General features: G+C 36.1%; 1 protein-coding gene across 2 annotated transcripts in view; it reads left to right on the forward strand.

Annotated features, from left to right (window-relative positions):
* The window catches only part of LOC131962081 (uncharacterized), a 185,549-nt gene that overhangs the window by 146,537 nt on the left and 11,467 nt on the right, over positions 1 to 27,545 (forward strand). For both annotated transcript variants that reach the window (XM_059327039.1, XM_059327038.1), the window contains 14 exons: positions 3,333 to 3,443; positions 4,709 to 4,819; positions 4,903 to 5,013; positions 6,032 to 6,142; positions 7,362 to 7,472; positions 8,082 to 8,192; positions 8,331 to 8,438; positions 9,834 to 9,944; positions 11,815 to 11,925; positions 17,470 to 17,580; positions 19,207 to 19,308; positions 22,173 to 22,277; positions 22,991 to 23,104; positions 27,318 to 27,422. In XM_059327039.1, coding sequence (XP_059183022.1) covers positions 3,333 to 3,443; positions 4,709 to 4,819; positions 4,903 to 5,013; positions 6,032 to 6,142; positions 7,362 to 7,472; positions 8,082 to 8,192; positions 8,331 to 8,438; positions 9,834 to 9,944; positions 11,815 to 11,925; positions 17,470 to 17,580; positions 19,207 to 19,308; positions 22,173 to 22,277; positions 22,991 to 23,104; positions 27,318 to 27,422 — 1,533 coding nt within the window. The remainder of the gene's footprint in view (positions 1 to 3,332; positions 3,444 to 4,708; positions 4,820 to 4,902; positions 5,014 to 6,031; positions 6,143 to 7,361; positions 7,473 to 8,081; positions 8,193 to 8,330; positions 8,439 to 9,833; positions 9,945 to 11,814; positions 11,926 to 17,469; positions 17,581 to 19,206; positions 19,309 to 22,172; positions 22,278 to 22,990; positions 23,105 to 27,317; positions 27,423 to 27,545) is intronic.

Raw genomic sequence — 27,545 nt, forward strand, 5'->3', positions numbered from 1 at the left:
CACACTCCAACATGTTCACACCATGCAGATAAACTGACCAGAGGCTCTATTCTGGTCTGTTATCAGGACACTCAGAGCTGCTGGGACCTCTTTATCTGCTGCTGCTCCTTTCTGAGTTTCACCCTTTTGGACTCAAAGCTGCGTAAACAGTGAACACATCGTACAAAAAGACACAAATACACCAAGCAGACACAGTGTAAAACTGAATCTAGAGTTTGCGTTCACTTCCATTAAACTGGAGAGGAGAAACTGCATAGTGTGCCTTTAACCCTTTATCGGGCGAAGAACTATATTTGGTACCTTCAGTGGATATCAGAATGAGGTCCCCATGTCTCTCTGTTTGGTCGTAGAACCACATGGATTTCTTCCAGCTAATCAGCAAAGATCAGGCACCATGACATCTGACCAATCAGTATGATAATAAGATAATTATATTAACTTTATTGACCTGGACCTCCAATGTAAAAATGAAAAATTTAGGAAAAAAATCTGCAAGAAACAGTCGTACAGAGTTATTCTCCAGTGACTTGTACCAGGAGAACTTGACTATGACGGCATATTAGGGCCAAGTATGAATAAAAATAATCGAGAAAAAAGTTGCAAATTCACTAGATTAAAGTGGCAAATCTACAAGAAAAAAAAGTTGCAGATTTAAGAGATTAAAAGTGGCAAATCTGTGCGAAAAAAGTCACAGATTTATGAGAAAAAAGTGAAAAAACAACAACTTTTTTCTCCCAGATTCACCACTTTAAATCTCATAAATCTGCACATTTTTCTCTCGCAGATTTGCCACTTTAATCTCGTAAACTTTTTTACCATTAATTTGAGATTTTTTTCTTACAAATTTGTAACTTTTTTGACCGTTAATTTGAGATTTTTTTCTCATAAATTTGTAACTTTACCATTAATTTGAGATTTTTTTCTCATAAATTTGTAACTTTACCATTAATTTGAGATTTTTTTCTCATAAATTTGTAACTTTTTTTCTCAAAATACTACCCCCCTCCCCCGGGTCCGTATTTTTTTTTTTTTTTACACATTCTGGCTGTATGTAATATCCTCCAATATTCTCTAGGGTTGAAATTTGGAATTTGCAAGTATTTCAATGAGTGCCCTATTAAGGGTTAAGTGTACGCTATATTTAAAATGATAAATCGGATGGCTCAAATCAAGCAATCTGATTGGTTGTGGGAGTTATGGGAGTTGCTCTGTCAGCACGGTTATTTTGTTTGTCTTATTTAGTGACTTTAAGGCTACGTTTACATGATGACAGTCTGAACAGAAGACGCGTTTAGACGAGCGTTTTCAGGAGGAAATCTGCTGCATACGGTGACGCTAAAGTGTGTGAATGTGATTGGGTATGCAGCCAGGCGGCATCACTTAAAGAGATAAGAGCATCTTTAGGCATGCAGAAGTTTTCCCGCCACACATTTTCATCAGCTACTCCTTCCACAAAGTTCTCCACCATCACTAGATCTCCCAGGTCTCGTTCACAGCCGTCTGGCTCCTCCCACCAATCGCTGCATCCAGAATGTGATGGAGGTAATTCCAGATCCTTCTCTGTTCACTAATACTATCTGTACATATCCTGTACATTTGGTGGAAAGACTCCTGTAAGTTTATTAGAGCTGCCAGAGCAGCTTGAAGGTCCCACGCATGGAAATAATCCCACACGTTTGTTTATTTCCCTCTACTGGAGCATGTATGTGACAAAAAATACACAAAATTATGACAAAAAATACACAAATTATAACAAAAAAGATACAAATTATGACAAATAAGACAAAATGATGACAAAAAACATACAAATTATGACAAAAAAGACAAAATTATGACAAAAAACATACAAATTATGACAAAAAATACAAAATTATGACAAAAAAGACACAAATTTTGACGTAAACGCGTACGTAACGTGAGCAGATCTGAGCAGAGTTTTGTGTCTTGGCAGTGTAGACGGACACGCTACGGGGGAGCAAATTCAACTTTTCCACTATGGTGGCTGGTTTCAGATTTTTGTGTTTTTAAGCCCCAAAAACGATGTCACCGTCTAAACGAAAGGCACTTCTGATCAAATATTTTACAGTTTTTACCCGCAATCGTCCTGGTGTAAACGGGGCCATAAACACCAAAGTCACACAGTAACACAGACCAACTAGACCAGCAGCTCCCACGACCTGCAGGGTAAAATGTGTTTTTCAGTGGATCTGGTGGTTTTCAAGGGAGCTGCAGTTCTTGCCACATGAATATATTCACTCATATTAATAACTTTTCATACCAGCAGGGGGCAGAACTTTTAGCACCGATCAGTTGGTCTTTAGTTGCTTCATTCCAAATGAGCTTGTTAGGGTGAAAATATCTGTGTATTAAAACATGTTAAGACGTCCATTCAACACACTCAGTCATCCGAAATGTGCCGACAGTGTGAAACACCCCACACAGCAAAAATCTGTAGTGTTGTTTTTTCAGTGTTAATAATTTTGAGTTGGTGAGTGTTGATTTTGGAGTTGTTTAACAATCACTGGAGTTGATTTTCAGATTGTGTGACTTAGTGAAAGGAAATAACATGATTTTAGGGTTAAAAATACACTTTAATGTGTAAAAGTCACACAATGTATGTTAAAAATTAACACTCACAGTGTAAGGGAATAACACGATTTTAGTGTTGAAATTACACTTTTTGTCATAAAGTAACAAGATGTATGTTAAAAAGGAAAAGGAATAACACAATTTGGAGTTAAAAGTGCACTTATGTGGTGTCATAAAACAACACCAAGGGTGTCAAATATTTAACACTATTAAAGAGTTAAAATATTAACACTTTTCAAAGTGTAATTTTAACTCAGAATTCGTGAGAACTATATAAACTCAGAAAAAGTGTTAAATTTAACACTCTTTGAGTTGAATTAACACTCTCGATTTTGCTGTGCAGAAACTAACTCCAGCTGCTCACTGACAGCTGGACGGTGGTGTGTTTAGAGGCTTCAGGTGTCTAAAATCATCTCCTCCAACCTGGGGGCGTGCTCCTGTACCTCATATAACTCATATAACTCCACTTCAAACCCTCCTTTAAACAGTCAGATTGAGTTTATCCTCTTTTGATCAGCTCTGTTCTCATCTCTTCTCCTCTTTTTTCTCTTTTTGTTATGTGAATCTTACGTCTGCAGACAGAAACAGATACAATCTAAATCTTTGTTCTTTTTCAAAGCGAGTGAAACAATCCTGCGGGCATCAGGAGCATTTGCTGCAGACGTGTGATCGTGATGTGGGTTTTTGTTTGTTTGTGGAGGTGAAGCTGTGAAACAAACAGACACTTGCTGTTTTCTCTGCAGGTCAAGTACAAGGAAGCAGGGAAGAGAGAGGCCAGCAGCTCTCTGTACCACCGTCTGCCTGAGACGCTGGAGACGCAGCATGTTAGAGAGGTCACTGAGCTGCAGAGCCAGGTACACACACACACACACACACACACACAGCGGTCAGATGCTTCCCTTCTCAGACAAAGGGTTAATTAATGAATAAAATGTTGCACTTTGAAGGCGCTTCACTCAGCTCCGTGCATATCTGTGATGCTGTTTGTAGTCTGTGCAGCAGCAGCATTATCTGCTGAGCACAAGACTCAAATATTCAGCAGACAAACAGAGAGTCTGAAAGCATCAAAAGAGGAAGAAGTGTTCAGTCGGCCTGTCACAATAATAGACGTGTTTCCTTTCGGGGGAAAAGTGGCCCCCGGGAAAGTCTGAGGCTTTCGGTTTTCGACCATCTCGTAATCGCTTAGCAACAGTTTCGACCGTGACGTCACATACGCGACGGATTAAACACGAGAGACGCAACTGTGGCCGCCGTCGCTAACTGTGCACAACGTCAGCAGCTGATCATAAACAAAGCAGCATGGCTAATTATGCACAGCGTCTCAGCTGATCATTAATATAGTGATTGTGAATAAACTGGCATCGCTAACTGTGCACAGAGTGTCTGGTGCTTGTTGTAAACAAACAGAGATCGCTAAGTGAACACCTCCTGCAGCAGCAGCACATACACACTGTACTGCTACAGAGCTAACTGTTAGCTGTTAGCACATACACACTGTACTGCTACAGAGCTAGCTGTTAGCCTATTAGCAATTTGAAGACTGGAGGCTAAGGGGAGACTGCTGCAGGAGGACTGTGCCGCTTCAACTCGTTCTTACTCTTCTTAACTTAAGAGTCTTCAAAAATCTCCAATAACACCAGAAAAAGTCGCTGGATTTGTCTCCAGTCGCCTTTTTAAAAAATAGTCGCTAAGGGGGTCTGAAAACTCGCTAAGTTGGGAACACTGCTTTGCTGGCTTTTGCAAATGGCGTGTGTTGTTGTCGTGTAGAGTACTACGTCACAACCTGCTTAGTACGTCACATTTCCTGGTGAAAATGATCATTTTTGTTTTGTTTCAGTTACAATATAAGATTATAATACAATATTCTGTGAAATATATACAGGTCGAAATTGACCCGCAACTACATAGATGTTAAAATTAAAATAAAACATTCATTTGGGGTTCAGTATCTTGCTCAGGGATACTCTCATGGACAGGGATCAAACCACCGACCTTACCATCAGTGGGCGACCACTCTACCAACTGAGCCACAGCTGCTCCTGGTGTATACAGGCAGAATGAAAAAGAGTCAAAAACAGACAAAATAGACGAAAACTCAACAGACTGTTGTTTGTTTCAGAACAAGTACAAGCAGAGCGGGAAGGCGTCCATGTCTTCCAGTCTGTACGCTCAGCTGCCGCACACGGCCGAGACGCAGCTCGCCGCCAAGATGTCCGACCTGCAGAGCGAGGTGAACAAACACACATTCACACACATGTTGGGTCGCATGAGGATCTGTCTCCTGTAATGTGTTTTATTTCTGTCTCTGTCCAGAGTAAATACAAGGAGGACGGGCTGAGGAGCCTCTCTCAGAGCTTCTACTCTCAGCTGCCGCAGACGGCAGAGACTCAGTTGGCTAAAGCCGTTTCTGAGCTGCAGAGCGAGGTTTGTTTCTCTGTCGTTTCTCTGGATTCCAGCTCAGGACGTTCTCTTTGGATGGATGGATAAATGGATGGATGGATGGATGGATGGATGGATGGATGGATGGATGGATGGATGGATGGATTGATGGATAAATGGATTGATGGATGGATGGATTGATGGATAAATGGATTGATGGATGGATAAATGGATGGATGGATGGATGGATGAATGAATGGATAAATGGATTGATGGATGGATAAATAGATGGATGGATGGATAAATGGGTGGATAAATGGGTGGATAAAAGGATGGATGGATGGATGAATGATAAATGGATAAATGGATGGATAGATAAATGGATAAATGGATGGATGGATGGATAAAAAGATGGATGGATGGATGGATGGATTGGTGGATGAATGGATAAAAGGATGGATGGATGAATTGATAAATGGATTGATTGATGGATGGATAAATAGATGGATGGATGGAGAAATGGGTGGATAAAAGGATTGATGGATGGAGAAATGGGTGGATAAAAGGATGGACGGACGGACGGACGGATGGATAAATGGATTGATGGATGGATGGATGGATGGATAAATGGATTGATGGATGGATGGATGGATGGATGGATGGATGGATTGGTGGATGAATGGATAAAAGGATGGATGGATGAATGGATAAATGGATGAATGGATTGATGGATGGATAAATAAATGGATGGATGATAGATGGATAAATAAATGGATGGATGATGGATGGATGGATCTATCTATCTATAGATCTATCCATCTATAGATGGATAGATCTATCTAAGGATAGATAGGAACTTTATCAGTCCCTCGGGAACGTTCACTCAGGTAATTGCACTTCCAGCAACAGCATAACACCAATAGAATAGGATAGAATAGAATAAAAGTTTAAAAATGATTACTAGAGCAGTAGATTAATCTTTGTCTAAACAAAAGCAGACTGAGTGAAATGATGGACGGCGTGTTCGCTCACATGTTGAAGCAGCTGATGTTTTACTCTTCAGGCCAAGTACAAGGAGGCGAGCAGGAAGGAGGCGAGCAGCTGTCTGTACCACCAGCTGCCTGAGACTCTGGAGACGCTGCACGCTAAAGAGGCCACCGAGCTGCAGAGCCAGGTACACACACACTCACAGGGTATTAAATATATATATATGGCCAAACAAACAATAGTAATAAAGAGTTGGACACCTTTGGCTGTATGTGTGACGTAAACCTGAACTTTAGAACAACCAGAAAGAGTTAAAATGTTAAATCAAGTCAAATTAATGTGTGATTCATTATTGTTTCAGTGTCTTTTAAAGGAAAAACTCTTTTACTATATATATAATATGTATATAACTAGCAAGGATCATACCTATGGAATGCCATTTCTGTCAAATAAATAGATAAATAGATAAATATTTTAAAATATATGGAAAAAATATGTGGATGAAAAATTTTATGAAAAAAATAATTCTGTAAATGGAAATAATAATGATAATTAAAAAAGAAAGGATGGTTAAATAAGAAATTGTTTTTATTTTTATAAAAGGTAAGATTTTTGTATTACACTTGTATTCTATAATTCAACATTAATATAAATGTATTAAATATATAATAATATTTCTACCCAAATATCTGGGGTCATACCTATGGAATATATATAAATATATAGGCATGCCAATTAAATGAATAAATATGCCTTTGAAATAAAAAATAATTATGTCAAATAATCATATTTTTTTATTTTTAATCAAAAATGTTTATTACACTTGTATTCTATAATTCAACATTAATGTAATAGTATTGAATAAAATAATATTATTGAAAATAGCTGAAAATAAATATTTTGTGTATTTATTTGCCTTTTTTATTCATAGGATATTTATTTTTTGATTTGTTTACGTATATATTTATCTAATATTGACTGAAGTGTTTTTTTAATGATTTCACATATTTACAAGAAGTACAATTACTGCAGAACATTTTTTAAAATACACAATTGTGTTTTACACTGATAAATGCAGTTTATATTCATGTTTGTGCATTTAAATATAATAAAAATAATAAAAAAGTAATAATCATAACAACAACAACAATAATAATAATAATAATAATAATAATAATAATAATAAAATAATAATTGCATTTAGTGTTTAGTTTGTTTGCTGTTTCAAAGTAATGTTTTTTGGGGTTATTGACATAATTATTAGCCTGAAGTTCTGTTTGTTTTGTTTTTAATGTGTATTTTTGGGGCAGTTTCCTGTGTGAATGCACTGCTGTAACCTGAGTCTTCAGGTTAACTTGTTTTTAGTCGACTTTATATGGTTCCCCGCTCTCTTCTGTCCCCTGCAGCTAAAGTACAAGGAAGGAGGGAAGAAAGATCTGAGCACCAACCTTTACTCTGCGCTGGCCGAGACGGAGCCGATGAAGTTTGCTAAAGCTGCCATGGAGCTGCAGAGCGAGGTGGGCACATGTTTACAAGCTGTCGCAGCTCCAGTTTATCTCTTCTGGTGAACGATGTCGAATAAAAAAGGTTTAAATGAGTTCTAACAACATGTCGCTGGAGAGAGACTCGGCTCTGATTTATTATTTCATTTTGACTGAAAGAAAACAAACATGATTACTTATTGACTCATCGCCCCATGTTATTGTGTGTGTCTGTGTGTGTGTGTCTGTGTGTATCTGTGTGTCTGTGTCTATGTGTGTGTGTGTGTGTGTGTGTGTCTATCTGTGTCTGTGTGTCTGTGTATGTGTCTGTCTGTGTGTCTGTGTGTGTGTGTCTGTCTGTCTGTCTGTCTGTGTGTTTATGTGTCTGTCTGTGTCTGAGTGTGTGTGTGTGTGTTTGTCTGTCTGTGTCTTTGTGTCTGTGTGTGTATGTGTGTCTGTGTCTGTGTCTATGTGTGTGTGTATCTCTGTCTGTCTGTGTGTCTGTCTGTGTCTTTGTGTCTGTGTGTGTGTGTGTGTGTGTGTCTGTGTGTGCGTGCGTATCTGTGTCTGTGTGTATCCCTGTCTGCCTGTGTGTGTGTGTGTGTATGTGTGTATCTGTGTATCTGTGTCTGTGTCTGTGTGTAGAATAAATACAAGCAGAAAGGCCGTCAGGAGATCAGTAGCAGTGTTTTCCACCAGATGCCGGAGACCAAAGAGATGGAGTTTGTGAAGCAGATCTCTGAACTCCAGAGTGAGGTGAGGCAGTGTGTCTGTGTCTGTGTCTGTGTGTGTGTTTGTGTGTATTTGTGTGTGTCCAACACACATTCACATTTCTAGGACAATGAAAATAATCCTTCTTATCTGTTCTGTGTGTGTTTTATTCTGCTCTCTTAGACAAAGTACAAGAAGGACAAGGAGGATCTGGCCAACACTCTGTTCTCTCTGCTGCCTGAAACTCTGGAGACTCAGTTTGTGAAGGAGATGGCTGAGACACACAGCGAGGTGAGACACACTCAGTCTGTCTGTGTGGAATCTGAATATTATAGTGTATGTGTATGTTTGTGTGTGTCTGAAACATTACAGATGAATAATCAATGCAGAGATTCAGAGTTTCATGTGGAACTCTCAGCGTGTGGTCTGAATTCAAACACTGTGTTTCTCTTTATGTTCTCAGTACTCACTGTGTTAGTCAGGCAGCTCTGAAATATCATCTTTTCATCTGTAAATAATATTTAACATTGTTTCTATTCACTGTTATTTCACAATTTTCCAGCAGGACATATAATTCTTGACATTTTTAAGATTTAATTTAACAGATATGAGGCCTTAACGGTCTTAAGTTTGAATGTAAACGTAAAGTTTTTTTACACTTTAATATTATACTTTATTATTATTATTATTATTATTATTAATAATAATATTATTGTTATTATCAAGATAAAAGTATATTAATCAACTCCAGCTATATCAATAAACAAACATACTTAAGATTAATAAAAATAAAATAAAAACGAATTAAAATTAAAACAAATAAAAATAAACTAAATAATAATAGTGCAGGGTAAAAGGCATTTTAAGTGGTTAGTAATAATAATACTTCTTTGTTTGTTTAATAATATATATTATATAATTTAATGTTTATAGTTATAATAGTATTATATATTTGTAGTGTACAGTTTCATGTCATCAGCAAACAAGTTTATATTCTATTAAAATTATTTTTAATAGGTTTTAACGATCCCATTTACAAACAAACTGAATAAAAATCTTGTTTGTTCAATTAATTTTAAAGTAATAAAATAAATAAATTAAAATGTATCTCTTTATTTGAACATGTTGAAAACATACAACAATATTTATAATAATGAAAACAAATAGAAATAAAATAAGAACAAATTAAACAAGAATAACAATAAAAATTTCTGCAGAAACTCTGGTTGAAAGATAAAAAGAAGAATGCACCAAATTCAAAATGGGTGTATATATTTAGAAAAAATATTTTCATTTGTTTTATTTTAATTAGTTTTTATTTTATTTGCAGTCGTCTTTTGTATTAGAACAAAAAATATATATATTTAATGTAAGTAAATAAATAAATACACCCATTTTGAGTTTCCCACCAAAACGGGTGTATATATTTAGAAAAAATCTAAAGTTTGAACATCAAATCTATTTATTTTTTTTGTTCTGTATTCAGGTAAATGTAGTCGAGAAGGATTCTTTTCTTTTTTTTATTGCGTCCAAACTTTTTTTGTAGCTTTCTGTAAAAAGTGACAGTGTACTTGCAGCAGAATATAGATTATGACCCATCAGCACAGAAATGTTTTTTTCCAGTTGTGCAGTTGTTGATCTAATACTGCTATTGTTGTTGTTTTTGTTGTTTTCTCCTGTTCCCAGAGTAAATACAAGGAGGCGGGGAAGAAGGAGCTGGTAAACAGTCTGTATTCTCTGCTGCCGGAGACCAAAGAAACTCAACACGCCAAGGAGCAGAGTCAGCTGCACAGCGAGGTACCGGACTGGGGTTTCACATCTCTCTGTGATAAACGATTAGATTCACATCTAGATACACAAGTTACGTTAAGATTCAAAAACGATATACTTTTATTACAAACCGATTTGAATAGAATATATACAGTGTGAGAAAGATTAGATTTTATTTGATTCTACAGTTAATATTTGTTGTAGATATTTTATAGTGTGTCACTGAAAAATGTTATGTTTTATTTATCTTCTGATTCGCCATGGAGTTAAAATCTGTTTTATTGTTGGTCTGAACAACAAAAAGATCCACGACTCTACAACCGATCCACGACTCTACAACCGATCCACGACTCTACAACCGATCCACGACTCTAGAACCGATCCATGACTCTAGAACCGATCCATGACTCTACAACCGATCCATGACTCTAGAACCGATCCATGACTCTACAACCGATCCATGACTCTACAACCGATCCACGACTCTACAACCGATCCACGACTCTACAACCGATCCACGACTCTACAACCGATCCACGACTCTACAACCGATCCATGAGTCTACAACCGATCCATGACTCTACAACCGATCCATGACTCTACAACCTCTCAGTGACTCTACAACCGGTGACTCTACAACCGATCCATGACTCTATAACCGATCCACGACTCTACAACCGATCCAAGACTCTACAACCGATCCATGACTCTACAACTGATCCATGACTCTACAACCTCTCAGTGACTCTACAACCGGTGACTCTACAACCGATCCATGACTCTACAGCCGATCCACGACTCTACAACCGATCCATGACTCTACAACCGATCCATGACTCTACAACCTCTCAGTGACTCTACAACCGGTGACTCTACAACCGATCCATGACTCTACAACCGATCCACGACTCTACAACCGATCCAAGACTCTACAACCGATCCATGACTCTACAACTGATCCATGACTCTACAACCTCTCAGTGACTCTACAACCGGTGACTCTACAACCGATCCATGACTCTACAGCCGATCCACGACTCTACAACCGATCCATGACTCTACAGCCGATCCACGACTCTACAACTGATTCATGACTCTACAACCGATTCATGACTCTCCAACCGATCCATGACTCTACAACCGATCCATGACTCTACAACCGATCCATGACTCTACAACTGATTCATGACTCTACAACCGATTCATGACTCTCCAACCGATCAATGATTCTACAACCGATCCATGACTCTACAGCCGATCCACGACTCTACAACTGATTCATGACTCTACAACCGATTCATGACTCTCCAACCGATCCATGACTCTACAACCGATCCATGACTCTACAACCGATTCAAGACTCTCCAACCGATCCATGACTCTACAACTGATCCACGACTCTACAGCCAATCCACGACTCTACAGCCAATCCACGACTCTACAACCGATCCACGACTCTACAACCGATCCATGACTCTACAACCGATCCACGACTCTACAACCGATCCATGACTCTACAACCGATCCATGACTCTACAACTGATCCACGACTCTACAGCCAATCCACAACTCTACAACCGATCCACGACTCTACAACCGATCCACGACTCTACAACTGATTCAAGACTCTAGAACCGATCCATGACTCTAGAACCGTTTCATGACTCTACAACCGATCGATGACTCTACAACTCTGATTAATCCAGGACTTCATGGCTGATTGTAACGATTGAGGAGGCTGCTACTGACACAGCCGTACCTCTCACTTGTTAAACCGAATATCTGGTCGCAACAGTTTATCGTTCACAACCCTAAACCGACCACGCTGTCTGCTCAGTAACATCCAGTGTATCAGTGCATCAACACAACATCACATGTCTCCTGTGTGTGCTGTTAGAAAGCGTACAGGGAGGAGGGGAAGAAGGAGGCCGGCTGCAGTCTGTACGCCCAGATGCCCCAAACCATCGAGACCGTCTTCGCCAAAGAGCTGATCAAGACGCAGAGCGACGTGAGTCTGACGGAAAATAACTGTTTACAGACGGTTTAACAGCTTCACATTCTGGAAAAACTCTGTTATTTACATTAACCCTCTGGCCCACTTTAATTTACTCCCCTTTAAGACCCTTCCGGCTGAAAATTTTCCACTTCTCCAAAAATTCTCCAAAAAAATGTGATAAAAACTTTACAGATTGATATTTTTTGCGACTTTTTTTCTGCATAAACTTCTTAAATATCTTCCAACCTACTCAAAACTACCAAAAGTTTAAACATTTTTGGCATTTTAACCCTTTAAATGCCAGTTTGATTGGATAATGTCACTGAAAAAACACAAAATGTAATGATATATATTTTTTCAACTTGTTTGGTCTCAGTCCTGATTAAAAAACTATCAAATATTAAATTATTTCTAAAAATATCAGTAATATTTCTATAGCGTTTTTGGGAAGTGGACATGTCTGCCAACAAGTTGCCATAAAGGATTTTTTACATTTAAATCTGACACTACACAAAAAACACTTTTTATTTTGTGCCTAATCTTTGACATGTCCAAGGCTGTGATAAAAACAAATGCCTCGGCAAAAAATACTTATTGTGTGGAAAATAACTACATTTTTGTGTGTTTTTTCTTAGAAAAACAGTGACATAATGTAATCAAACTAGCATTTAAAGGGTTAAAATCCTCAAAATATTTGAATGTTTGGTCATTTTGAGCAAGGCGGGAGTTGTTTTAGAGATTTATGCAACAAAAATAACAACAAAAATAGCTGATAAGAGTTTAATTTAAGAGCTGAAATCTAGACATTTAACATGGTTTTATTGATAATAACCAAAATCATTATGAAGAACACCATGTTAGATGTCTAGATATCAGCTCTTACATTAAACTCTTATCAGCTATTTTTGTTGTTATTATATTTGTTTTAACAAATGGACCTTTAGTTGTACGAGGCATTAAAATGAACAAGATATTAGAGAAAATGAGGTGGTCTAATAATATTTTCCATGACTGTATTCTATATATATATATATATATATATATATATATATATATATTAGGGCCGGGACTTGAGAAAAAAAAAATCTAATTAATTAGAGGCTTTGTAATTAATTAATCGAAATTAATCGCATTTTAATCGCATATAAATATTTGACCTGAGAACAGTGACAAGTAATCTTAATCACATGGATTTTTAGTATACCATTGAATAATGACTGAATACATAAGCTTAAGCAACAAAAATATTGTTTATTTTTGTTCAAGTCCAACAGACCAGTGACATTTTTGCCATGAAGTGCAGCAATAGCATATTTATAAATATAGTACATTTCATAAATCCAGGTAGCCTATAGGTAGGTAGACCTTCTGTAAACTAGAATACTTTGGTTTTTGAAGTAAAACACAATCCACGCTAGCTAGCACACTAGCCGCTAGCTGCTATATGTTTAGCATTGAGGTGATACTTGAGGCTGGATGTGCTGCTATGGTGATATGTGAATTCCTTGTTGCATAGCAACACAACCATGCTCTTATGGACGCTTCCATCCGTTGGTTTTTAGTAACTAAATGTCCCATCATCCACGGGGCCAACCAAAGGTCTCATCAGCTTCTTCCTTCATGTTCACTGTGGTTTGTTGTTGTCTCAACTCATGAACGTTAGCTGGTGCTCCAGTATAATCGGTCCTCCTGAAACTCATCCAGGGAGAAACGTTCCGCGCTGCAAAAATAAGTGAGATTAAAATGCGTCAATTTTTTTAACGCATTAATTTTTGTGTAATTATTAATCTTAATTAACGTGTTAAAGTCCCGGCTAATATATATATATATATATATATATATATATATATATATATATATATATATATATATACATATAGACAGACCACGATCTCTTACTACAGAGCAAATGGGATGTAGTTAAACAGTGACATCCCAAGGTGCTCTCTCACACACACACACACACACACACACACACACACACAGAGGGAGTTAGTATCATTTTGTGTGCTGAGGCGTGAACACAGAGAGCAGCTGTGTTGTGCTCTACTGCCTGAGGACACAGACACTGACCTACTGCCCACACACACACACACACACACACACACACACACACACACACACACACAAGACAAACAGCAGCAGCAGGTTGCAGCCCCTGAACTGGGGCAGACACTTATTATTATTATTATTTCACAGCATCGCAGTTAAAAACTGACACCTCTGTTATGTTATGAAGCAGCTTTAAGCTCCAGATTGTCTATAAGTTAATAATAATAATCTGTAATTGATTCCCAGAGAGGAAACTCAGGTGTTGAAGCAGTGGAAAGACAGAAATAAGTGCAGGAATAATAATCATAAAAACGTCTATCTACAGCCTGAATGAGAGTAGAAGTCAGAATTTAATGATGAAGAAGATAAAATAAACATTAATGATCCCCAGAGAGGAGAGAAAATAAGTCAAATTAAAGTATATGAAATAAACTATACAGGAGCATTTCAAGATGAAGTTGGGAGGTAAAGTGATGGCTGTGTGTTTATACGTTTCAGTGTTTTTAATCACGTCCCTGCTGCTGTTTTAATGAACTAAATGTGAGACTCAAAAGGGAACACACTGCAGAGCTGCTAGTCTAAATATTGTAAGAGATCATAAAACCCAAACTGATCAAATATGGATGAAGCTCAAATCTGGACTGATGGATTTAGTTGATGGTCCTGTTTTATTCACTGAAATCACAACGTTAAGAAAGATCAAAGCTTCAACACAGAAATATAGAACAAATATAAAATTTAGTGGAATATATTCATATTTCTGACACATGACTCACACCGGAGGAAAAATTATATATACATTTTTCAGAAATGTATCATATTATTTTACAGTATTTTTCTTGTTTTTACTACATGAAGTGCAAATGCATTAAAAAAGTAAATTCATTTTATTACAAATATTAGCCATTGTATCTGTAAATGAATAGTCATTTTTAAGTATTATTCAATTTCTCTAAATTACAGTGAAATTTTTAATGTAAAAATGCAAAAAAATAAATATATATTGAATGTGAAAATTAAGCTAATTCTTACATATATGTAAGATATATATATATATATATATATATATATATTCTTTTTATCATTTATTTTTTTGGATACAGATATTTTCACTTAATGAAGAAAAAAACTTTTTTTATGAAAAAATGCAATTTTTTTTTTCTTACAGTAAAACTTTAAATCTAGTGAATTTTTTTTTATTAAATCGTGAAAAATTCCTGTAAAACGTCTGGTCACTTACCCTCATATTAAATTAAAAAAAAGTTATTCTATATATTTTTATTATTATTTCTTTTCTTTTTTAGATACAGATATTTTCACAATCAAGAAAAAAAACAAGAAAAACCCTGTAAAATAATACATTACATTTCTGAAACATATTTTTTTTACTGTGTATTGTTGGTAGTGCACATAATAATACATCATCATGTATTATTTATTAGTATTTTTTGTATAGATAATGAGAGTAAAAAGTACAATATTTTTATAATTAAAATTGCAGAAACTAAGAAAATTGAATGTAAAATTATTCCAATTTTCTTTTTTCTTACAGTAAAACTTTAAATCTAGTGTAATTTTTTTTAAATAATTAGAAAAGTAAAAAAATAATAATAATAATTAAAAATAAAATAAATATATATATAAAACAGATCTGTATTTTTAAATAAATTATCTCTTAATTAACTTACGGTTATTTACTGTCATTTGAGGGGTAGTGTTAGGAAACTTTTTTTGCTGCCAGACTTTTTATTGTATTTTTAAATATTTATAATATTTTTTACAGAGCGGTGAGGTTTATTGTTTGGTGCCTGACAGTCAGAGCTCGGGGGAAAGTGGGCCGCGGGGCGGAGCCTTTCTGCTCTCATGTCTGTTGACCGAGCAATGTGGCGCCAACTGGAGCGTAAAACGTAGAGCACCTCGACCACACACACACACACACACACACACACACACACTGACAGGAGGAACATCATGTGACGTCTTTGTTACCAAACAGTATGATTTATCTGTGAGGTTTCACTGAGAAAAATATGGTTAAAAATCAGCTTTAAAACCATTATTTACACCATAGAACTCAGGGGTCTCAAATTCAAATGACCCGGGGGCCGCTGGAGGCTGTTACATTTTGGTTAAATATCTGAATTAAAAAATATATGTTTATCTAGAATAACTACATTCTTTTTAACTTTTTTTTTGGCAATTTTTACAGTTTTTTTTCCACAATTTCTTTTAACATTCTTTTAATCTAAATTTAAAGTTTTACTGTAAAAACATTTCCTTAATGTGTCCATTCATTTGTATTTACAGATTTATTAATTGATTAATATTTGTAGTAAAAGTAATTTATTTATTTATTTATTTATTTATTTATTTATTTATTTATTTTTTATTGCATTTGAACTTAATGAACAAAAAAAACAAGAAACCCCTGATGAAATAATACAGTCAATTTCTTAGGTTAGTAAAAGTAATTTATTTATTTATTTATTTATTTTTTATTGCATTTGAACATAATGAACAAAAAAAACAAGAAACCCCTGATGAAATAATACAGTCAATTTCTTAGGTTAAATATCTGTATTAAAAAAATATGTTTATTTAGAATAACTACATTATTTTTTTAACTTTTTGGGCAATATTTGCTGCCAAAATTTTTACTTTTTTTATTCTTTATTTTTTTTATAATTTCTTTATACATTTTTTTAACTTCAAATTTAAAGTTTTACTGGAAAAGTTTCCTTAATTTTACATTCAGCAATAAGATGTATATTATTTATTTATTGATTTATTGATTTATTTTACATAGAATTCACTTAAGTTAAACAATTTAATCATAAATGAAATTATAATAATTTAAAGATTTCAACTTTTATTATATGATTAACATTTGTTATAAAAGTAATTCATGTTTATTCTTTTTTTTTTTTATCGCATTTGCACTTAATGAAGAAAAAAACAAGAAAAAAACCTGCAAAATAATACAGTAAATTTCAGAAAAAACATGTTTTTAATGTGTATTGCTGATAGTACACATAATAATACATCATCATGTATTATTTATTAGTATTTATTAGTATTTTTTGCATAAATAATGAGAGAAAAAAGTACAATTTATACCTCCGAGATGTAGAATGTTATGTAAAAATGCAGAAACAAAACATATTTTTCTGTTTTCTAACAGTAAAACTTTAAATCTAGTGCAAAAAAATATATAGATATAGATTACAGATGTATTCAGTAACATAAAATAGGATAAAAGTACATGTAAAATGATGCTTTATCACAGTAGTTGAGTAAATGTAGTTAGACTGCAGCTGGTGATTTAAACAGCAGGTTTGTTCTGCAGGCTCTGATTTTCATATTTATTCCTGCGTCATGCTGTGAAGTTCTCATTTTCACAGTTGGAAGCTGTTTGTCTTATTTTTAGACAAATGAAGAAGTGAGTCATCAGATCTGTTCTCCTCCTCCTCCTCCTCTTCTTCTTCTCTGTCCGTCTACCTGCAGAAGTTCTACAAGGAGAAGTTCAACCGGGAGAAGGGGAAGTCGAGCTACAGCAACATGAAGACGCTGCCGGAGGTGGAGCACGCCATGGAGGTCAACAAGAACCAGAGTGAAGTAAATAAACACACGCAGACATGTTTATTTACTGCATGTCACAGAAAAACAAGCCGTTATGTAACTCTGTGCTGGTGTGGGCCGCAAAGGAGCTGAGAGAGGAGTCGCTTAGAAACTCTTGTTGTTGAAACGATTTAACCCTCTGAGTGGAGAACAAGGTTATGATGGTTCTGGATTTATCGTTAGTTTTAGTTTTAATTCCGTTGTGAATTTTTGTTTTCAAATTCATTTAGTTTTAGTTAGTTTTTAGAGTGAGTTTGCTGGTTTTAGTTTAGTTTTTATTAGTTTTAGTGTTAGTCTTAGGTTTTTTTTGTAACGGGATATGTGTTGGGTGCCAGATTGAAAGAGGTCATAATAAATAAATAAATAAATAAATAAAGCTTCTCCTGTCCTCTCCTCTCTGCTCTGTGTAAACAGCCTCTCCTGTCCTCTCCTCTCTGCTCTGTGTAAACAGCCTCTCCTGTCCTCTCCGCTCTGTGTAAACATCCTCTCCTGTCCTCTCCTCTCAGCTCTGTGTAAACAGCCTCTCCTGTCCTCTCCTCTCTGCTCTGTGTAAACATCCTCTCCTGTCCTCTCCTCTCAGCTCTGTGTAAACATCCTCTCCTGTCCTCTCCGCTCTGTGTAAACATCCTCTCCTGTCCTCTCCTCTCTGCTCTGTGTAAACAGCCTCTCCTGTCCTCTCCTCTCAGCTCTGTGTAAACATCCTCTCCTGTCCTCTCCTCTCAGCTCTGTGTAAACATCCTCTCCTGTCCTCTCCTCTCTGCTCTGTGTAAACAGCCTCTCCTGTCGTCTCCCCTCTTCTCTATGTAAACAGCCTCTCCTCTCCTGTCCTCTCCTCTCAGCTCTGTGTAAACAGCCTCTCCTGTCCTCTCCTCTCTGCTCTGTGTAAACAGCCTCTCCTGTCCTCTCCTCTCTGCTCTGTGTAAACAGCCTCTCCTGTCCTCTCCTCTCTGCTCTGTGTAAACAGCCTCTCCTGTCCTCTCCTCTCAGCTCTGTGTAAACATCCTCTCCTGTCCTCTCCTCTCAGCTCTGTGTAAACATCCTCTCCTGTCCTCTCCTCTCAGCTCTGTGTAAACAGCCTCTCCTGTCCTCTCCTCTCAGCTCTGTGTAAACAGCCTCTCCTGTCCTCTCCTCACTGATCTGTGTAAACAGCCTCTCCTGTCCTCTCCTCTCAGCTCTGTGTAAACAGCCTCTCCTGTCCTCTCCTCTCTGCTCTGTGTAAACAGCCTCTCCTGTCCTCTCCTCTCTGCTCTGTGTAAACATCCTCTCCTGTCCTCTCCTCTCTGCTCTGTGTAAACAGCCTCTCCTGTCCTCTCCTCTCTGCTCTGTGTAAACAGATTCTCAGTGAATAATTTAATGTTTTTAACAGGATCTGGTTAGTGCAAACACTTTATTTTTAATGACACGTGGAGAATAAAGAGATTCTGACACTAATATCAACATTTAACACAATTTTTGGTCACTTTTTGTAACGGAAACTTTTGTAACCGATGATCCCTTCAAGGACCGTTGGAAAGTTCACTTTTCTGCGATAATGCCTGTTTTTACAGCTTCTTTCTACGATGACTGTTGTATTTTTGGCGACCTCTTAAAGAAAACACATGTTTTATTGTGTGTTTGTCTCAGGTCGGCTACAGAAAAGGCAAAGAGGAGCTTCATCACTACAACTCAGTGGCAGACAGACCCGACATCGTCAGCGCCACCAACGCTGCTAAACTGGCCAGCGACGTGAGTGTGTGTGTGTGTGTGCGTGTGTGTCATCCAACATTCATTTCCATGACAACCGTCCCATTCACCAGCTGTTTTCTGAGTGGAACCAGTGATTAATTATAGAAAACGTTCTGCTGTTAACACTGAACTGTCGTTATGTAAGAGTGTCCTGCAAGGTGTGTGTGTGTGTGTGTGTGTGTGTGTGTGTGTGTATGTGAAACATCTTACACAAGAACAAGTATATTCTCTCTTTAATTTTTCAAGATAGCAGCAAGTGTGTGTATCCATTTGTGAGTGTGTGAGTGTGTGTGTCCTTAAGTGTGTGTGTCTATAACGGTAAAAATCAATAAATATATATAATGTATATACAAAAGTTTTAATTAATTACAAATGTATTAATATTTAAAAAATAAAAGTTAACATTTAAAGTAATTTTCAGTAAAGTGTGACGTTATAAAAATTCTTTGAAATAATTAAAAAAATCAAACAATTAAAAAAATAATAACAATAACTAGGACTGCGCGCAGTACTGAACGGGCCCTCGCAGAGTGGAGCCGTCGGGGGAGGCGCCGTCAGGGGAGGGCAATTCGGACGCGGCGCTGTTGATTCAGTCCCTATGCGTACCAAATTGCGTGTCTCCTACCACTGTGCTCGTGGTAGGTGTTAAACAAGTTATTTGCTGTTGCCAGCAGGGGGCGCTATGACTGTGTGTCAATATTGACACGTGGGTGTGTTCTGGGCTGGACCCTAATCACGCGTGTGAAATTTGGGACAAATTGGACAATGTATGGTCAAGTTATACAGTCTCGTGTTAGATGGCGAGACGCCATATTTTGCCGCCATGCCACGCCCACATAGTGTGACCGTCGGTAAAGATTTATACAACTTTTGATCCCAAAGGCCTTGTGATGGTACTGACCAAGTTTGAAGTAAATCGGGTGAAATCTGTAGGAGGAGTTCGTTAAAGTATGCGACCTGGAAATGGCCAAAAACGTTGACAAGTGCGATATTCAAACCAAGATGGCGGACTTCCTGTTGGGTTTGAGGTATGGGTCCAAGGGGCTTTTTGGTGCGTTTCCACATGATTCATGTGTGTACCAAATTTCGTGTCTCTATGTGAAACCTACTGCAAGGGCTAAGTATAAAACAAGTTACTTGCTGTTGCCAGCAGGGGGCGCTATGACTGTGTGTCAATATTGACACGTGGGTGTGTTCAGGGCTGGCCCCGCATCACGTGTGTTAAATTTGGGACAGATTGGACAATGTATGGTCAAGTTATACAATCTCGTGTGTTATGGCGAGACGCCATATTTTGCCGCCATGCCACGCCCACATAGTGTGACAGGCGGTAAAGATTAATACAACTTTTGATCCCAAAGGCCTTGTGATGGTATTGACCAAGTTTGAAGTCAATGGGATGAAATCTGTTGGAGGAGTTATGTAAAGTATGCAACGTGGTCATGTAATGAAAGGGGGCGTGGATAAAGCATAAGGGGCGGGGCTTTCTGAAATATTGTTATCTAGAAGTGTTAAGGGCTGGACTCTGATGAAGCATGAGATGTTTGGACCAGATTGGAGAAAGTATGGGAAAGTTATAATGATCTCGTGTTTTATGGCGAGACGCCATATTTTGCCGCCATGCCACGCCCACATAGTGTGACCGTCGGTAAAGCTTTATACAACTTTTGATCCCAAAGGCCTTGTGAGGCTACTGTCCAAGTTTGAAGAGAATTGGATGAAATCTGTAGGAGGAGTTCGTTAAAGTATGCGACGTGGAAATGGCCCAAAACAGCAGGAAACGCCATTTTCGATCCAAGATGGCCGACTTCCTGTACGTTTTAGGGTATGGGTTCTTGAGACTTTTTGGTGCGTCTTGCCATGATACATGGACGTAGAAAATTTCGTATCTCTACGACATTCCTGTGCGAGGGGCTGAATTTTCTTGACTTTCAAGGGGGCGCTGTTGAGTCATTTTGCCACGCCCATTCCCGCGACCACAAGAATACGTAAATTTCACCAGAGATTTATATATATTCCAAATATGGCGCGTTTTTGAATATGATAAAGCCCCCAAAAAGGCGATTTACTTTTGGGAATAATAATAATAATAATAATAATAATAAAAAACGGACCAATTTCAATAGGGTCCTCGCACCGTTAGTGCTCGGTCCCTAATTAGGAAAAAATGTGTGTGTGTTTGTAATGGTAAAAAATAAATTAAAATCTATAATGTATGAAAACGTTTTAAAATAAATTAAATAACAAATGTATTAATATGAAAAAATGTCATGTTAAAGTTTGAAATCATTTTCAGTGAAATGTGACTTTATAAATAAATAAATAAAATCGCAATATTAAAAAAATAATAACAATAATTAGAAAAAATATTTGTGTTTCTGTAATGGTAAAATATCAATTAAAATCTATAATGTATAAAAAAATAAAATGTATTAATAATAAAAATAAAAGCGAAAGTGTGAAGTCATTTTCAGTCATAAGTGTGACTTTATAAATAAAATAATAAAATCACAAATTTAAAAAATAATATCAATAATTAGGAAAAATGTGTCTGTAATGGTAAAAAATCAATAAAAATCTTTAATGTGTGTATATATACACAATGAATAAATTAATCACAAAATTTAAAAAAACCAATAACAATAATTAAAATGTGTTTGTTTGTTAGGGATGCTAGTTGAAAATAATAATTAAATTGAATTAAGAAATAAACTCCATTTAGAAAATTGATCTGGAATCATTAAGGGAATTAACAAAAATTGAACCAACAACAAACAACAAAACCAATTTTCATCCTTTTTGTCTGTGGTGTGTGTGTGTGTGTGTGTGTGTGTGTGTGTGTGTGTGTGTGTGTGTGTCCACAGGTAGCCTATAAGAGCAACAACAAGCCGCCAGTTTACAGCGACGGATCTCTTTTGGACCGAACCGACATCCAGCACGCCAAGGAGGTTTCAAAACTGGCCAGCCAGGTAACACACACATTCTTTCCTAATTATTGTTGTTATTTTTTTAATATTATGATTTTTTTTTTTTACTTTTTAAATCACACTTTACTGAAAGTTACTTTAAGCGTTGCCTTTTATTTTTTAATATTAACACATTTGTTTGTTTGTTTTTTACTTTTTTATACATTAAAGATTTTTTTTTTTTTTACCATTACACACACACATTTTTCCAAATTATTGTTATATTTTTTTAATATGGTGATTTTATTTTTTTTATTTATAGAGTCACACTTTACTGAATTTTACCTTAAACGTTACCTTTTATGTTTTTACTATTAATACATTTGTTATTTTTATTATTTTAAACTTTTTTTATACATTATAGATTTTAATTGATTTTTTTTTACCATTACAGACACACACACACATGTTTTCCTAATTATTGTTATTATTTTTTTAATAGTGTGATTTTTCACAAAGTCACACTTTCCTGAAAATTACTTCAAACTTTAACTTTTATTTTTAAAATATATATATATATATATTTCTTTTTTATGTTAATTAATTAAAACTTTTTGTTATATATATTATAGATTTTTCTAGATTTTTTTTTTTTTTTTTTACCATTACAGACACACACACTTAAGGACACACACGTACACACACACACACACACACACACACAGAGTCTACCCAGCATGCACCTGGGCCTCACCCTGTGTCCGTCCCTCCTGCAGGTGAAGTACAAGGAGAGCTTCGACAGACATTTAAAGGGCCAGCGTCCTCGTTACAACCCGCTGGACTGTCTCTCCTTCAAACACACACAAGCTGCAGCTGCTCTGGCCAGTCAGGTGAGAGAGTCACATCAGAAATCAACCTAAACATATTTATTTATCATCACAGTGGATAATAATCTATAATCTATCAATCTATCTATCTATACAATCTGGAGACGCTTCAGTTTGTCCAGAGTTTTCTCTTCAAACATGACGAGGACAAAGAAGACCGTTCTGAGTCGTGTTTGAACTGATGTAGTTTGTGTTTCAGTGAGATTTCAGAGACTAAAAAATTCAAATTATCATGCATATGAAGTTTTTCTGCTTCACCATGTAATATTCTTCATTGAGCATAATGTTTTCAATCGCAAAAAATAACACGTCATTTTCAAAATCTGATTTTCTGTTTTTTTGGGTTGAAAATGTTGATCCAGTGAGTTCTAATTAGTACCTCTGTAACTCCCAGAAGGTTTGAACTAGAAGTCTGTAATTTTCTACAGCTTTTGTTGATCGTATGAAGAAGGTTTGTGGAGATTTTCAGAGTTCTGCCATAAAGCATGTTGAAGTTATTGTTCTTTAAATATGACTCCTTATAGACGAGGACAAAATCCTTTTTTGAGCCGAGTTTGAACTGATCTAGTTTCTGTTTCAGTGAGATGTTGAACACTTTGCACCTTTTTAAGAAGCTAAAACTTTCAAATGAAGCCTGTTCAAGTTACGCACCTTTTCCGAAACTAGAATATTGAAATTAAGCCAGAAAAAGGATACAAGTGTGAGTATTTGCTTTATTTGGACTTCAATGGCAACAATAAAAATACTACAAAAATTTCAACATATGCCAAAACCAACCCACCAAAAAAATAAATGCACATATACAAATAGACAAAGAAAATAAATGTATCAGTGCAGCAAAATACAACTTTAATTCAAGAATAAAATAATGAAAGCCACTATAAATCTGAGGAAATCAACCACTGTGGTGAGAATAAAAGCATAAAAAATGTAAATATTTCCTAAATTTGTACTTTCACGTGGGTGGAATTAAGAATAAATAATTTTAAAATAATTTATTTTATTTTGTATCTGTCAAGTTTATCTGCGTCACTGTTCAATATTCTTCATTGAGCACGATCATGTTTTCAAAAGTTAAAAAAAAATGTAATTTTCAAAATCAGATTTTATGTTTTTTTGTGTTGAAAATGTTGATCCAGTGAGATCTAATTAGTACTATTATTATTATTATTATGACTTCTGTAGCTCCCAGAAGGTTTGTTCAAGTTATGCACCTTTCAGAAACTAGAATATTCAAATGTAGTCTTATGCATGTGTTTCTGCTTTTCCATTTAAAATTCTTCATTGAGCATGATTAGGTTATTTAAAGTAAAAAAAACATAATTTGCAAAATTACGATTTCCGATTTTATAAGTCTTTTTGTGTTGAAAATGTTAATCAAGTGAGTCAAAGTGAAAAAATAAGTATATAATGTAATAATGATGATAATAAAATATAATATATGAGATGAGATTCAACTATATTGTCATTGAACAGAGTAACAAGTACTAAGACAATGAAATGAGCATCAACCCGTCCAAACATATACATAAACACACATACAATATGACAAAGGGACAAAAAAGCCCAAAACTCCAAAGAGTTAAACCTAAACACCAGGCCGGCAAAACAGGGAATCAGCCCAACTTTAATTAGAAGCAATGGAGCTATTTTATGCAGTGAAGCAACAACTCTTTGTTATTTAAACCAAATCTGATATTCAGATTTATATGTAATCAAGCACAGTTTAACTTCCACATTAAATATTTGTTATTATGGTTCTTCGTTTCCTCCTGAAGACATTTTTTTTTTCATTTCAACCATCTCGATAAACAAGAGGAACGAACCGTGTGTGTGTGTGTGTGTGTGTGTGTGTGTGTGTCTCACTCTAAAATCCAGTCTGTTGTGTGGGCGTAACCATAGCAACCCCTTTGTCAGGCACATGGAGGATGAGAGGAGTGGACGAGGCTGCACACACACACACACACACACACACACGTTTACACACATGAACAGCAACTGACTTGCAGGAAAATTGCACGTAAAGATCACACACACACACACACACACACACACACACACACACGGCTTGTTGCCCACACAGCCTCAGAAAAGAGCTCTTCCACTTCACAACGTTACATAACAGCTTGTTGTGTTGAACGCTGCACGTTCACTCAGAGCTGCTGCTCAGCTTTCTGAATGCACGTTTGTTTTTTTTTCTTTTCTCCGTCTGTAACGGATTTTTGGCACCAAATTCAGAGAGAAAAGCCAAAAAGTGTTTGTGATGTGTGGAAGCCTGCAGGACGGGTTTACTGGAGCCACAGAGTCCTAATTTTAGCTGAGATGGAGGAGTGAGCCGGGTGCAGAGAGATGTCAGGGCTGTCAGTCAAACACACACACACACACACACACACACACACACACACACACACACACACACACACAACATGACCTGCTCAAGTTTCCTGTCAAAATAAGACTTTTTTTGGGATCCTGTAGGGCTGGGCGATATATATTTTTAATATCATCCGATCCCGATTAGTATCAAGATTTTTTATATTTGCCAGTTTTAAAGCATCCGTACTGAAAACTAAAGAGACTAGAGATTATTTCAATGTTTTATTAACATACCAAGTAAATAACAAAGCAAATTAAATAAGATGAACGTAGAAAAATATAAGAACTATTAAATAGTTTGGTAACACTTTATATTAAGGTCCTTGTAATAACCATTAATTAACAAGTAATAAGCCATTGTTCTCGCTTTAGATCCCTTTAGCTGCAAAAAGCATAGTTAACTTATAATTTATGAGCAATAAAGTATATTTTAATATCAATAAGCAAACAAAAGATTAATAAAGGCATGGCAAAGACATAATGGGTGAGTTAGGGGTGTTTGTAATGCTATTATGAAGAATTGTTAGATACTCATGAGGCTTTTATTAATGTTCTTATTATAAATCTCTTATAGCCTGCTATTAGCTGTATTATAATGCCATTATTAACACTTATATAGGCTTATAAACACACAGTAATGTTAATAAGCATCTTGTAAGGACTTACAAGGGCCTTATTACTTGTTAATTAATGGTTATTACAAGGACCTTAATATAAAGCGTTACCAATAGTTTTTGTATTTTTCGACATTTGTTGTACTAAAAATAATTTTTAGTACAACAAACGTAGAAAAATATGAAAGAAGACAGTGATCTACTTCACAGATGTTAATGTTTTATTAACTTGTTAAGTTCCATTCAGTAATTATAACTTCTTAAAATCTCTTAAAATGATCTTAAAATGTAATTTTTCATATAAACTTACTTGCTAAAAAATGTGCCCACGACCTGTCGGCTGGTTTGAAAGACATGTTTTCTTCAGAAAACATGTAAATTACAAGTTTGTTTTTTTACCCGAAACTCATTTAACCCTGTGGAGTCTCCAAAAGCGCCAATCATGACTTGTTGACTCCATCCAGACTAGAAAACAAAGCAGCGTGGAGCCCTACTGTACATTTACCTCTAAAGTTCTGGCTGTAAACTCCATGAGGCCAGTTTCAGTTTGATGATGATATACCAAGTAAAACTGGAGACAAGCTCAAATAGATTTAGTATCAAATGATAGAACTGGATGGAACCTTCTTATATGTTAGATTTGACACCTTTGTTCACATTTGGAACATTAAAATTCTTTATTGAGCATGATAGTGTTTTGAAAGTAAAAAAAAGATTCAAAATCACATTTTATGATGGACTAAAGGTCTAAAAAAGACACAAAATGCCCCCAAAAAGACACACAATGACTTAAAAAAGACACAAAAAGACACAAAAGTTACTAAAAAAAGATACAAAATGACCAAAAAAAGACACAAAAAGAATAAAAAGACAAAAGAGACAAAAAGAAATACCAACATGGCATTTAAACATTTTTAAGTGTTGTATACAGGCAGGATGAAAAGGATTCAAAAATGGACAAAATAGCCCAAAACTCCATAGAGTTAAGTTAACATTGGATTCACAGATTTCTGAAGTCGGGTGAGTTTTTGTGACTAACACTCCTGTCAGGAGAAATCTTAGCTTAAAATAGCATCAAAATCACTTTATTCTACTCATGACTTATTTAAAGTTTTACAAAAATAGAGTGTTTGCAGTGACCAGATTGTGTTCTCAGTGCCACTGTGAAGCTGTTCTGCTGCACAAAAGACTAACACGCCCACATGGCCTCTGGTTCTGTCCTGCAGGTGAAGTATAAGACCAACCAGAACCAGAAGCCAGAAGGTTCTGCAGACCTGCCCAACCTGCTGCAGCTGGAACACGTTCTGCACGCCAGCAAGCTGCAGAGCAACGTACGGTTCCTGCACTGTGGAACAGGAAATGTTCTGTTACTATTAACCCTCGGGAGCCCATGAGAGCGCCGCAGCACTTTGACTTCTTCATGACGTAAAAACTTCAGCAGCATGGAGCCCTGT

Source organism: Centropristis striata, chromosome 23 (genome assembly GCF_030273125.1).
Source record: "Centropristis striata isolate RG_2023a ecotype Rhode Island chromosome 23, C.striata_1.0, whole genome shotgun sequence".
Lineage (NCBI taxonomy): Eukaryota > Metazoa > Chordata > Actinopteri > Perciformes > Serranidae > Centropristis > Centropristis striata.